Raw genomic sequence first — 14,035 nt, 5'->3', positions numbered from 1 at the left:
GCTGCTGTCATTTTGTATCTATATGCTAATGAGGTGACAGCAGAGATCAATTATTTCTTAAGAAAATTCAAAAGATTTCATCCCATTCTTAACATATTCACTACCCTAAGGTCGACAAACTTTAAAAGGTGTTATCTAGAAATTTGATATTGATGGCCTATCAGGATAAATCATCAATATCCTGGGACCCCGTTCCGGAGCTCCAGTGAGCGCTGTGGTCTATTCACAGCTCCATATATTGTATAGTGGATGTGCTTGGTATTGCAGCTCAGCCCCATTCACTTGAACGGGACTGAGCTGCGTCTAGGACAAGTGACCAATGTATGGTGACGTCACTGATGGACTAGGAAGATGCCTACGCACTTGACGGGTGTGTCAGGACTCCTCTTTGAACAGTTTATCTGTGAGAGTCCCAGCAGACGGACGCCTGCAAATCTGATATTGATGACTTATCCTGAGGATAGCCCATTAATATCAAATTACCGGATAACTTCTTTAATTTAATTCGACCAAACCCACCGATCTTAGCAGGACTGACCAATCATGGGTGATGTCGGGAATAAAAAAGGATCAACATGTTGAATTGACATGGCATGCGCTGGTCCATACCTTGAAATCCAGCCCGCAGAAGTAACCAGCCGCAGCAGATGGCTGTAGTGAAGCCAAAAAAGGGTCGGCGAATGCGCAGTCCAACTCCCTGTTCCTCCGACCATAATGGGCACAGCACTGCACAGGTGCGGGGCAAGTGTGGAGCGGCGCAGGCGAGAGATTTGTGAGGGAGAGGAGGAGCTAATAATAGGAAACGAGGGGGGGCCAGAATGGTGAAAGAGGTGTGGTTTTCTGGGCACATGGCCGAGGGGCCTCGGCACTTGCTGCAGTAACGCCGCCCCTGGGCACTTGCCAAACCTCATTAGCATAAGTTTTAAAAGTCTTTTTTGGAAGATATCGGCGAAGGACAGCACAAATAAAGGTAACATTGGAATGAGGGCAAAGGAGTCTATAACCTGATCTGAGCGGTTTAAAAAGCTCAGATTAGGTGACAGACTCCCTTTAAACAACCTTTTTAATTTTCAGGGAAAAAAAGATTTAAAATGCATTCTTTAAAAAAAAAAAAAAAAAAAAAAAAAAATTAATGTAGGTGACGTTTTACTAGTACCTGCTGTTTGCTTACCTGCCCCAAACTGCCCCATATTTTTGCTTGTATGGACGGATACATTTGTTTTTCGTTGATGGTCATGGTAATCAACTTGTCCAAGATCGCACTGACACGTTGCCGCTTTGCATCGTCAGTAAGTTTACAGAAGCGGATAAGATTCAGTAACCAAGGGGTCATGTACTCCAGACACAGATGTTTCAGTTCAATACCTGGAAGACAGAGACGATATGTTAACACTGACTATAGTGTTATCAATATACTAAACGCATCAGGGCACAATGAGATGAAACATAACACATCCAGATTACTGCCTAAATATGGAAAGTATTTTCTGGCTGAGCCACTTTAAATGGGTACACTCATCTTATAAAGTGGTGCCACGCAGCTCTAAGACCCCCACCAATCCTGACAATAAAAAAGGCAGCAGCACAATTTTAACACTGCACCCCCTTCACTGGCCACGTGTGAAGGGAACTAGAATACACCCCATTCAGCAGTGCATCCCCTTCTTTCTCAGGATCAGTGAAGAAGTCAGACCCCTTCCCCACTGATCAAAAAGGGATTACCTACTCTGATAGCACCCCTGTCCACCTCCATTGATGCCTCATCCACAGGTCAGGGTTTGGTCAGTGATTTCCATCAGTGATTGTGAGCCAAAACCAGGTGTGGAGCTATTCACAGAACAGGTGCAGATCTTTCCCTTATACCTTACGTCTGTGGAGGCTCCAGTCCTGGTTTTGGCTCACAATCACTGATGGAAATCACTGTCCAAAACACTGACGTGTGAATGAGGGTTTGGGGTCAGACTTTTAGACACATAGAAACATAGATTGTGTCGACAGATAAGAACCATTTGGCCCATCTAGTCTGCCCAATATACTGAGTACTATGGATAGCCCCTGGCCCTATCTTATATGAAGGATGGCCTTATGCCTATCCCATGCATGCTTAAACTCCTTCACTGTATTTGCAGCTGCCACTACTGCAGGAAGGCTATTCCATGCATCCACTACTCTCTCAGTAAAGTAATACTTCCTTATATTACTTTTAAACCTTTGCCCCTCTAATTTAAAACTGTGTCCTCTTGTGGTAGTTTTTCTTCTTTTAAATATGCTCTCCTCCTTTACCGAGTTGATTCCCTTTATGTATTTAAAAGTTTCTATCATATCCCCTCTGTCTCTTCTTTCTTCCAAGCTATACATATTAGGCATATACATGATTAGGCATATTCTATTATAATGCCGGCGATGTGCGGTCCGCAAATTGCGGAATGCACATTGCCGGTGTCCGTGTTTTGCGGATCCGCAAAACACTTACCATACATTTTTATAGCTTTGTTTTTAAATAAATCTTTTAAACATTATGATTTGTTTAAAAATGTCATTAAGGTGCTCCTAAAGTTTTGGGTGGCATTTTGACAATGACATTGCATAATTCAGAATTTATTTTAGGGTCAAGGTGCAAATACACCTTCAATAGTTGTCCACTGAGAAATACACTTTCAAGCACAGCCTGACACCTCAGGCGGCAGCTTATCTCCTGGGAGAATGATCAACGTGCCCTACCCTTTTCTCCCCCTACATCATCAGTGAGGGCAGAGGTTGGAGTTCCCTGTAAACATGACATTATTGGCCGACCCCGTCAAAAATGGCAGGTTCAGCTGACAATAGTTTAAAGTGCATGGGGACTTTTAGTCAAAAGTGTAAAAATGTTCATGGTAGTGTAAGTGTTAAAGCCTTGCAAGCAGAAAATGGAAGCAACTTTACAACATTAGAAAGAACTACTTATACTTCAGAGAACTTGTACTCACTGGATTTGCTGAAGCCAGAAATGCACTCTTCCAAAAATTCTAGGGTTAGGTGAGGTTCATTAGCTGCCAGTGTCTTGCTAATGGAGACAATGAAAAGTGTATTGTTGGCTGGGATGCAAAGACCCGAAGTCTCCAGTAACTGCCCTTCAATCTTTAAATTAAAGGTACATGTTAAGGCACACAGAAGGTTATAGGCAGCAGACCTGCAAAAAAGACAACACAAGTCAATACAACCTCATAACTCAGCACAAATGAAACCAATACATATCCAATTACATACAAACAAAACTGCTTTATAAGGTCTTCACTTTATATTATAGTGGGATCTGTAACTTTCAGTATTCAACACAGTCCTGCACAGATTTGTAACATGACGATGTAGGCTACATGCCATTATTGCAGGATAAATAATATACAATACTGGGGAAACTGTAAAAAGTCAATAAGGTGCAGTCCATAAAGTGGTTGTCCGGGTTACATACCCAGTATTTCACCCAGGCAGCCCCCTGTTATGAGCATCAGAGCATTTCATGGATCGTGCAGGACAAGGGCTTTTTTTGTTTGTTTATAACCACACACTGCTGGGCGGAGGCTTCCGCCCAGCAGTGTTCCCGGTGACGTCACCGGCTCTCATGGGCGGGCTTTGGAAGGGCAAAGGAGAGCAGTGAAGCATGAAATGAAACGCTCCAATGCTTATAACAGGGGCTGCCATCTCCAAACCTGGACAACACACTGGAAAGAGTAAAAAATAAATAAATACATACTAAAAGGTGCAATCCTTAGGGTACTTTCACACTAGCGGCAGGACGGATCCGACAGGCTGGTCACCCTGTCGGATCTGTCCTGCCGCTATTTCGCTGTGCAGCCGGATTGCCGCTCCATCCCCATTGACTATAATGGGGACGGGAGTGGAGCTCTGGCGCAGCACGGAGAGAGGCTGCCAGACTAAAAAGTCGGACATGCAGCACTCCGGGGGCACGGCAAAATAGCGGCAGGACGGATCCAACAGGGTGAACAGCCTGTCTGATCCATCCTGCCGCTAGAGTGAAAGTAGCCTTAAAGGGAACCTGCCACCATGAAAATGCAAATTAATCTGCACAGCATGTTATAGAGCAGGAGAAGCTGAGCTGATCTGTATTTTTCACCCTATAAGGGCTCATCCACATGAACATGTGCCGCCCGTGCCGTGCATATGGGACAACAAATTGGGGTCCCCAATGTAGGTGCACCGTCCGTGCAGCAGGCGCTGACGGATGCAAACCCATTCAACTTGAATGGGTCTGTGATTTCCCCCCAATGTCAGCGCGTCTTATGGAGCGAATACTAATGAGCGCTACAATTATGGACGTGCTCATTAGTACAGAGGGACCGGGAAGTGGTGAATGCAGTGCTCTCCGGGCTCTGTACTCACCGCTTCCAGGTCTTCCTTGGCCGCTCGCTCTCTTGTGTACAGCACGGCAGGAAGACCAGGAAATACACTGGGTCTCAGCAGCTGCATCGGCGTACGGTGCAGGAGAGGTAAGTTGGTTTATTTTTTCTCTGATCGGAGGTCTGCTTCACATGGAAGCTTATTAACAAGGAGGTCTGATATGAGGTCTACTTAATATGAGGGCTTATTAACATGGAGGTCTGATTGGGGGCCTCATTAACATTGGGAGTCTGAGGTCTGATTGGGGGTCTTATTAACACTGGGTGTCTATTTTGAGGTCTGATTAACACTGGAGCTCTGATGAAAAATAATTATTTCTAATTTTTCTCCTCTAAAACCTAGGTGTATCTTATGGGCAGGTGCGTGTTATAGGATGAAAAATACAGTAGCTGTATTGTTTTTTTCATGCATATGCCTGCTTGTTCAGGCTTTAAAGTCAAGGATTCGGTCCTATCAGTGATGACAGGCTTCCCTCTATGATTGTGTACACAGAGATAGCTGTCAATCACTGGTAGGACCGCCTCCTAGACTTCAAAGCCCAGAATGAGCAGGAATCTTCTCCCATAAAACTACATACCAATCTGCTCAGCTCCTCCTGCTCAGGTTCCCTTTAAACCCACCCAGTATAACATATAGAATAAGTACAAAACAGCTTTTACACATCAATTGGCCAGAGACCACAGACTCCCTGCTCTTCCATCAAATAACAAAAGGGTATTTCTACTGGAAGTCACTACCTCCAACTGACCTCTTGACCTCAAGCACTGATCATTGCCCAATTCTTATCAAACTGATAAGAATACGGTATAAGTATCAGCTGACGGGATTCAAAGATAAAGTCACATTTTGCAAACAAACAGATTTTTTAAAATCTTGTATCTCAGAAACAGTTGAGCATTTTTAATAACGACTAGGGGTACTTTCACACTTTCGGCAGAGGATTCCGGCAGGCAGTTCCGTCGCCAGAACTGCCTGCCGGATTCGGCAATCCGGACGCAAACTGATGGCATTTGTCAGACGGATCCGGATCCGTCTGACAAATGCATTGAAATACTGAATCCGTCTCTCCGGTGTCAAACAGAAAAACGTATCAGGTATTAATTTTTTTTTTGCATTTTTAAAAGGTCTGCGCATGCGCAGCCCGGAAACCCGGATCCGTTTTGCCGGAACACTTAATGCCGGATCCTGCACTAACACACTTCAATGTAAATTAATGCCGGCATTCCAGCAAGTGATCAGCATTTTTGGCCGGAGAGAAAACTGCAGCGTGCTGCGGTATTTTCTCCGGCCAAAAAACGTAAGAGGGACTGAACTGATGCATCCTGAACAGAATGCTCTCCATTCAGAATGCATTAGGATAAAACTGATCAGTTTTTTTCCAGTATTGAGCTCCTGTGACGGAACTCCATGCCGGAAAACAAAAATGCTAGTGTGAAAGTACCCTTCGTGAAAAAATGATTTTAAGCTCAAAATGTATAAAATTCAATCATAAATAAATGCCCCCGAAGATGTACATTGCCTTTAAAGTTTTCCTCCAATTAAGTGCCCCACCCATCAGGGCATCAAGCATGGAAAGCCAACTGCACACTGAATGGCACAGATGCCAAAGCAACTGGACAATACCCAGCGATTACCATGCACAGCTCCTATTTATTAAAATCAGACAGATGCATGATGCTCGCCAAGTGCTGTGTGGTTAGGGTTGGGCGATATCAAAAATATTCAGACGATAACGATATTAAGAAATTTATTGCGATAAATACCAGTTTAAAAGAAAAAACACAAGGGGGACCACAAGGAGACGTTATACTGTATGGGGGCAGCCACAAGGAGACATTATACTGTATGGGGCAGCCACAAGGAGACATACTGTATGGGGGCCTCAAGGAGACGTTATACTGTATGGGGGCAGCCACAAGGAGACGTTATACTGTATGGGGGCAGCCACAAGGAGACGTTATACTGTATGGGGGCAGCCACAAGGAGACGTTATACTGTATGGGGGCAGCCACAAGGAGACGTTATACTGTATGGGGGCAGCCACAATGAGACGTTATACTGCATGGGGCAGCCACAATGAGACATTATACTGCATGGGGCAGCCACAAGGAGACATTATACTGCATGGGGCAGCCACAAGGAGACATTATACTGTATGGGGGCAGCCACAAGGAGACATTATACTGTATGGGGGCAGCCACAATGAGACGTTATACTGCATGGGGCAGCCACAATGAGACATTATACTGCATGGGGCAGCCACAAGGAGACATTATACTGCATGGGGCAGCCACAAGGAGACATTATACTGTATGGGGGCAGCCACAAGGAGACATTATACTGTATGGGGGCAGCCACAATGAGACGTTATACTGTATGGGGGCAGCCACAAGGAGACGTTATACTGTATGGGGGCAGCCACAAGGAGACGTTATACTGTATGGGGGCAGCTACAAGGAGACGTAATACTGTATGGGGGCAGCCACAAGGAGACGTTATACTGTATGGGGGCAGCCACAAGGAGATGTTATACTGTATGGGGGCAGCTACAAGGAGACGTAATACTGTATGGGGGCAGCCACAAGGAGACGTTATACTGTATGGGGGCCACAAGGAGATGTTATACTGTATGGGGCTTATACTGGTGGGACTCATGACCTGTATATTCCCCTTGGGTCTACTACATCCCCATCTATGTGCACTGTACAAAGTACACTGTATACAGGGGTGGCCGGGTGCTGTACACTGTATATGGGGAGGGGTCGGGCGTTCATGTGTATATGGGGGGCAGTAAATGGTAAAGTGGTATATTTTTGTTTTGGGTGCTATTTCTCAACGCTAGAGCTGGCACTGCCATATGCAGGGGCTGCTGCAAAAACCGATGAGCCTGCCAATAGATGGTAAGATAGGATAGGATATGGTATTACCTAGGAGACATGTTTATTCATTACCCTAGTCCGCATGTGTTTTCCCCCGCTGTGGACAATGGTACAGGCCTGGCTTGCAGCTGGCCTGTGAGGATGCCGTTGTCTTTTCTCCTCTCATTGGCTGCTAAAGTTTGGGCCTTCAGGGTGGCCGTAGCGTGGCCTATGAGTGCCAGTTGTCGGGTCGGTGGGTGGAGTCCAGGTAAAGTAGGAACGAGGAGGGGGCGGTTGCAGTGAGAACTGGCAGGCAATGTGCACAGGCAGCCGGACGCAGACGTTTTAGAAGCGGTCAGTGCAAGTGCGATCGCTCCTCTGATGTCACTAATATACCGCGGTAATTAAGGAACAGTGATATCGCCATATCGCTGTTTCTTAATACCGCGGTGTATCGTTAACACCGGTATATGCCCAACCCAATGTATGGTTGCCTTGGCAATGGTACTGGCCAGCGTTCACTTGCACTGATTCGTGCCCAATATCAGATCAGGTGGCATAGACTTGGTCAAGCTATACTTGTCCTATAAGGGCAAAGTTTTGGAAAGCAGACACATGTAAAACCCAGTGAACCATTTTAAAATAAGAAAACAAACTGCATTTGCAAAAAGACAAAAATAAGACAAATACAGTTATTATTTTGTACTGAGTTTACAGATATCTATATGGCTAAAGATAGATGAACGTCTACCGTAGACTTGGATCAGAACTCCCCAGGTTAAGCAACGCAATGTTGAGTAGTGTTCCCGGAACATCCTTTGGACGGATCTTCGTGTGTTGGGGAATAGAATCTGGTTGTGACAGTTCCCATCTAGTCCGTATGTGAATTATAGACTGGACAATGGCTTCACACTCCTGATGCATGAATGTGAGAGGTGTTCCTTGGTTGGCAATGGTTAAGGTGAACTGATTTTCATCCACCAAACAGATTTCTTCAATTTCAGACGCATAGTAAATATCATTCAAAAACACGGACTGCCCCAAAACCCGCGTCCTCTCAGCTGACGTGACCTGGACAGCTGTAGAACCAACCTACAAAAAAAAATATATATATTAATTATACAATCAGTGAGTTAAAGTTTGAAACAAAAAAAGCAATAAAAGCATATACTGTCCAAGAGCTGTGTGCATGGAGCCAGTACAGAGGCACACCGCGTCCATGCAGCTTCATATTACAGAGACACAGACGATCTGGATGCCGCTGTACAATGCTGTATTCTTCCCTTAAAGGGCCACTGTCAGCAGATTTGTACTGATGATACTGGCGGATCCGAAGTCAATTCGTTCTAACACTTCTCCGTACAGCATTAAAATGTATTAAACTTGTTTCACCTGAAGTCGAGCAAGAATGAATTTGGTATTCATTTCTGCATCTTTAACCCCTTAAAGGGAACCTGTCACCGGGATTTTGGGTATAGAGCTGAGGACATGGGTTGCTAGATGGCCTCTAGCACATCCGCAATATCCAGTCCCCATAGCTCTGTGTGCTTTTATTGTGTAAAAAAACTGATTTGATACATATGCAAATTAACATAAAAGAGTCATATCTTACTTGTGTGACCAGAGAAGAGTCATATTTTCTCATCTCAGGTTAATTTGCATATGTATCAAATCGGTTTTTGTTTACACAATAAAAGCACACAGAGCTATGGGGACTGGATATTGCGGATGTGCTAGCGGCCATCTAGAAACCCATGTCCTCAGCTCTATACCCCAAATCCCGGTGATAGGTTCCCTTTAAGGACTCAGCCCCATTTCACCTTAAAGACCCGGCCATTTTTTGCAAATCTGACCAGTGTCACTTTAAGTGGTGATAACTTTAAAACGCTTTGACTTATCCAGGCCATTCTGAGATAGTTTTTTCGTCACATATTGTACTTCATAACACTGGTAAAATGAAGTAAAAAAATAAATTTTATTTATAAAAAAATACCAAATTTACCAAAATTTTATTTACAACATTCATCTGACAGGTTAGATCATGTGATATTTTTATAGACCAGGTTGTCACGGATACCCAATATGTATACTTTTTTTTTATTTATGTAAGTTTTACACAATGATTTCATTTTTGAAGCAAAAAAAAAAATCATGTTTTAGTGTTTTCATAGTCTGAGAGCCATAATTTTTTCAGTTTTTGGGCGATTACCTTGGGTAGGGTATGATTTTTGCGGGATGAGATGATTGTTTTATTGGCACTATTTTGGGGTGCGTGTGACTTTCTGATCGCTTGCTATTAGGCCTCTTTCACACGAGCGTGACGGATTAGGTCTGGATGCGTTCAGGGTGCGTTCAGTGAAACTCGCACTATTTTGCAAGCAAGTTCAGTCAGTTTTGTCTGCGATTGTGTTTAGTTGTTCAGTTTTTTCCACGCGGGTGCAATGTGTTTTGATGCGTTTTTTCACACGCGTGATAAAAAACTGAAGGTTTACAAGCAGCATCTCTTAGCAACCATCAGTGAAAAACGCATCGCACCCGCACTTGCTTGCAGATGCAATGCGTTTTTCACGCAGCCCCATTCACTTCTATGGGGCCAGGCCTGCGTGGAAAACGCAGAATATAGAACATGCTGCGATTTTCACGCAACGCAGAACTGATGCGTGAAAACAACGCTCATGTACACAGACCCATTGAAATGAATGGGTCGGGATTCAGTGCGGGTGCTATGCGTTAACGTCACGCATTGCACCCGCGCGGAAAACTCGCTCGTGTGAAAGGGGCCTTACACTTTTTGTGATGTAAAATTGTTTATTTAGCACAGTTTTTATTTTAAATTTTTTACGGTGTTCATCTGAGGTGTTAGGTCATGTGATATTTTTATAGAGCCGGTCGATACGGACGCGGCGATACCTAATATGTATACTTTTTTATTTATTTATGTAAGTTTTACACAATAACAGCTTTTTTAAAACCAAAAAAATAATGTTTTAGTGTCTCCATATTCTGAGCCATATTTTTTATTTTTTTTTGGCCGATTGTCTCAGGTAGGGGCTCATTTTTTGCGGGATGAGGTGACGGTTAGATTAATACTATTTTGGTGGGCAAACGCCTTTTTGATCGCTTGCTGTTGTACTTTTTGTGATGTAAGGTGACAAAAAAATTGTTTATTTAGCACAGTTTTTATTTTTTATGGTGTTCATCTGAGGGGTTAGGTCATGTGATATGTTTATAGAGCCGATCGATACGGACGCGGCGATACCCAATATGTATACTCCCCCCCCCCCCCCCTATTTTTTACTTTTTTTTTTTTTTACTTTATTTGGGGAAAATGAAGTTTTTGTTCATTTTTACTTGAAACTTTCAATTTTTTGGGGGGAAAACATTTTTTCAACCTTTGGGGGCCTAATCCTTTACAATGCATTCCAATACTTCTGTATTGGAATGCATTGGCTGTATGAGTAATACTGTGTGTATTACTCATACAGCTTTCGGCCTGTGAGATCCAGGGGGCTCGTCAACGGAAGGCAGCGCAATGCCATCGGGTCCCCCCTACAGCCGCATGGGGACCCGATGGCACCACCCGCCGCAACCTCAGATAAAAGCCGCAAACCGCAGGTCTGAATTGACCTGCGGTTTGCAGCGATCGCCGACACGGGGGGGGGGGGGGGTTGTCACGATTTGAGCAGGCATCGGGTTCCGATCACCGCCCGGCGTACCGGTACGTCATAAACATGACGTACCGGTACGTCAAAAGTCCTTAAGGGGTTAAAAACATTTAAAATTCTGAATCTGGTACCAAACCCGACTTCGGATTGCTATTTTAAAATGCTTTCAAAGACGCTGACGTGATTACCAAATTCATTCACCGATGTCTCTTGCAACCTCGGCTGAAATGAATTTTGCCTTCATGGAGGCAATACATTTTAATGCTGTACAGTGAGAGGTCTCCAGACAACAATAAAATTAAGTGTCTGAACGAATCCACTTCAGACCCATGATCCAAAGCTCAATTCGCTCAACACTAGTTATAATATTTTCACTGCCCAGCACTGTCAAAGTGGAGAGTACATACTAGTTGCAGAGAGAGCAGAGTCGGTGTAATAGAGGATCATTTGCATATATTAAAACAATTAATGTGAGCACATATGAAGACGGGACCATCACAGATGCCTTCAGCATCCAAGTGTACATGTAACAGGTCAGCCAGTTTTATAGGTACAAATCTGCTGACAGATGTCCTTTAATATGCCCTATGAACAGTAACTTGTGTTAAAGAAGCACTCTAGCTATTTTATAGAATGCTAACTTGCCAGCAATATTCTAAGCAGTGTAATCTGTTTCATCCCAGCTCAGGTGCATACATTGTACACATCTATAATCCTTTCTTTATGGATGGATGAGTCAAGTGCTTCTGTGTAGACAGGATGTCTGTCTCTCCTCTGAGCTACAGGATAACAGATCAAAACTCCTCCTCAAGTCTCAAGACACCTCGTTCCTCCATGTTCCTTTCTTTGTACACCACATGAAAATGTCATTTCTGGCCAGGTGTGCAGTGATATAGTAGGCAAGTCCATACAATGATTAGCCGTGTGCAGAGTGCATAATCTCCAGTATGTGCCCATGAGATGTAGCTTCACACTGCTCTCCCTGCGTCCTGCTTTTAAGAGCTGACAGAGAGAAATGTATCAAAAGCAGGAGGCAGGCTGAAGCTCCATAGCGCGGAAATACATAGAGTTTGTGGAAAATGTAGGCCGTATCAGAGGGTAGGAAGAAACTAGGGCAGCAGATGAATAATTGTCACTTTAATTACAAAAAGTATACACAAGAAACACAACAGTTGACTATTATTTAATAAATACTATACAGGCAAAAAAAAAAAAAAAAAAAATTTAAAATAAACTTTGCTGGAGTGCTTCTTTAATATTACAGTCCTACTAACCAGTTCCTACAGGATCTTCAATTCTGTAAGCAAGGATCAAAATGACAAAAGGTTTTATATCTGGAAATGTATTAAAGTTATATTGGCTCTAAAGCTACTTTCACACCTGCGTTTAGGTGCGGATCCGTCTGGTAGCTCGGCAGACGGATCCGCACACATAATGTAAACGCTGGTATCCGTTCATAATGGATTCGTCTGCCTTACTCTGTCAAAAAAAAGTCTAAGTCTAAGTTAAACGGATCTGTCCTGACTTACATTGAAAGTCAATGGGGGACGGTTCCGTTTACAATTGCACCATATTGTGTCAATGTAAACGGATCCGTCTCCATTGACTTACATTGTAAGTCAGGACGCATCCGTTTGGCTCCGCATCGCCAGGCGGACACCAAAGCGTTTTGGTGTCCGCCTCCAGAGTGGAATGGAGGCGGAACGGAGCCAAACTGATCCTTATCCATTCAGAATGCATTGGGGCTAAACTGATCCGTTTGGGGCCGCTTGTGAGAGCCTTGAAATGGATCTCACAGGCGGACCCAGAAACGGCAGTGTGAAAGTAGCCTAAAAGGGTTATAATGAAACTTTATTAAGCAACCACTTACTTTTATGGACACTTTAGTGTCTTTGTGGGCCAGTTTAAGTGCATTATGGAACAGCTTCAAGTCCTCTTCCAAAGCAAGTGTGGCAGCTGGGAGTTTCTGCTGATCGTGTTCTATGTGTTCGCCCAACTTTCCCGATGGATCAATGAAAATCAGCCTCTTGCTGCCCTTCAGTCCAGTTAACAGCCGCTCATGGTATTTAGTATATTCCCTCACCCAGGAGTTACAGTTGTAGATATAAACGGCTGTCACATTTTCATAAGCAAAGCCAGGAAAAACCACAAACCATTTCGAAAGGAAGTCTGTCTTGAAACGATTGCTGGGCCCAGCGTGTGTGAGATCTACCACTATCTCATATGGCTTGGCATAGTATGGCTTTAAAGTCAGAAGGACATGGTAGATCAATAAATCTCCGTTTATTTGACCAGTCTTAAACCTGCAGGAAGCCAAAAACAAAAGTTATAGGAGATGTGCACTAGCCTTATTAAGCACAAAGTATTTGTATACAGCCATAAGTGTTCTCAATACAAATTATTATTTCCTATTACAATCCTGTGTGTTGAGTTATTTGCATCCATCAAAGCTGTAGGCATAATCAAAGAGGATTTCCCACATAAAATTGCTATATTAGCTAATCATAAGTTACAGTAGTAAAGAAAGTTCAGTATTTAGTATTGTTTCTTATTCTTAGAGGAATGATCATTTTTTTTGTTGCAGTAGCAATTTTTGCAGACGTCACAACAGGAAAGTGCAGCAATATCAGATGTCAGAGGGTAGAGCCTTTCATTTTGTCAGCGTTTTCTATCGATAATAGAACGAGGAGTTTGCCAGGTTGAGAAAATAATTTCAATGACAACATATTTGGCTGCACTTTTTTTGCATTTTTGCAAAAACAGCCAAAGCAGATGAATGAAATATAGCAAGATCTTTGCGTGAAACTTTATCAAACTTTGTCAACTGCTCTAATTTCCGATTTACCTGTACATGGCCCAATGCAAAAATGTACATAACAATCATTTAGAAAATAATACTACACCACTTCCTAGGTACCAAGGCAGGGCATTTCCTGCTGAATTTCCACACATAAAAGAAGTTATGTCTTTACAAGAATATTTTTAAAGGGGGTCATCTGTCTAGGGGCTCCTTACACACAGTAGACTGTCAGCCTGTCTTGACAAACCTTTTTTGATCGAAAACAGCATATGCGATGTGCAAAGTTTAAAAGGCTTTCTGAAATAGTTAAAATTCTA

At 43.3% G+C, this 14,035-nt stretch overlaps 1 protein-coding gene across 4 annotated transcripts in view; it reads right to left on the bottom strand.

Moving 5' to 3' along the window:
• The window catches only part of NF1 (neurofibromin 1), a 259,226-nt gene that overhangs the window by 65,725 nt on the left and 179,466 nt on the right, over positions 1-14,035 (bottom strand). For all 4 annotated transcript variants that reach the window (XM_040424878.1, XM_040424880.1, XM_040424879.1 and 1 more), the window contains 4 exons: positions 12,789-13,221; positions 8,005-8,345; positions 2,967-3,169; positions 1,172-1,365 (listed from right to left, as the gene is read on the bottom strand). In XM_040424878.1, the coding sequence (XP_040280812.1) occupies positions 1,172-1,365; positions 2,967-3,169; positions 8,005-8,345; positions 12,789-13,221 (1,171 nt within the window). The remainder of the gene's footprint in view (positions 1-1,171; positions 1,366-2,966; positions 3,170-8,004; positions 8,346-12,788; positions 13,222-14,035) is intronic.

This window comes from Bufo bufo, chromosome 3 (assembly GCF_905171765.1).
Source record: "Bufo bufo chromosome 3, aBufBuf1.1, whole genome shotgun sequence".
NCBI classification, from domain to species: domain Eukaryota; kingdom Metazoa; phylum Chordata; class Amphibia; order Anura; family Bufonidae; genus Bufo; species Bufo bufo.
This window is presented reverse-complemented; position numbering and strand designations above follow the sequence as displayed.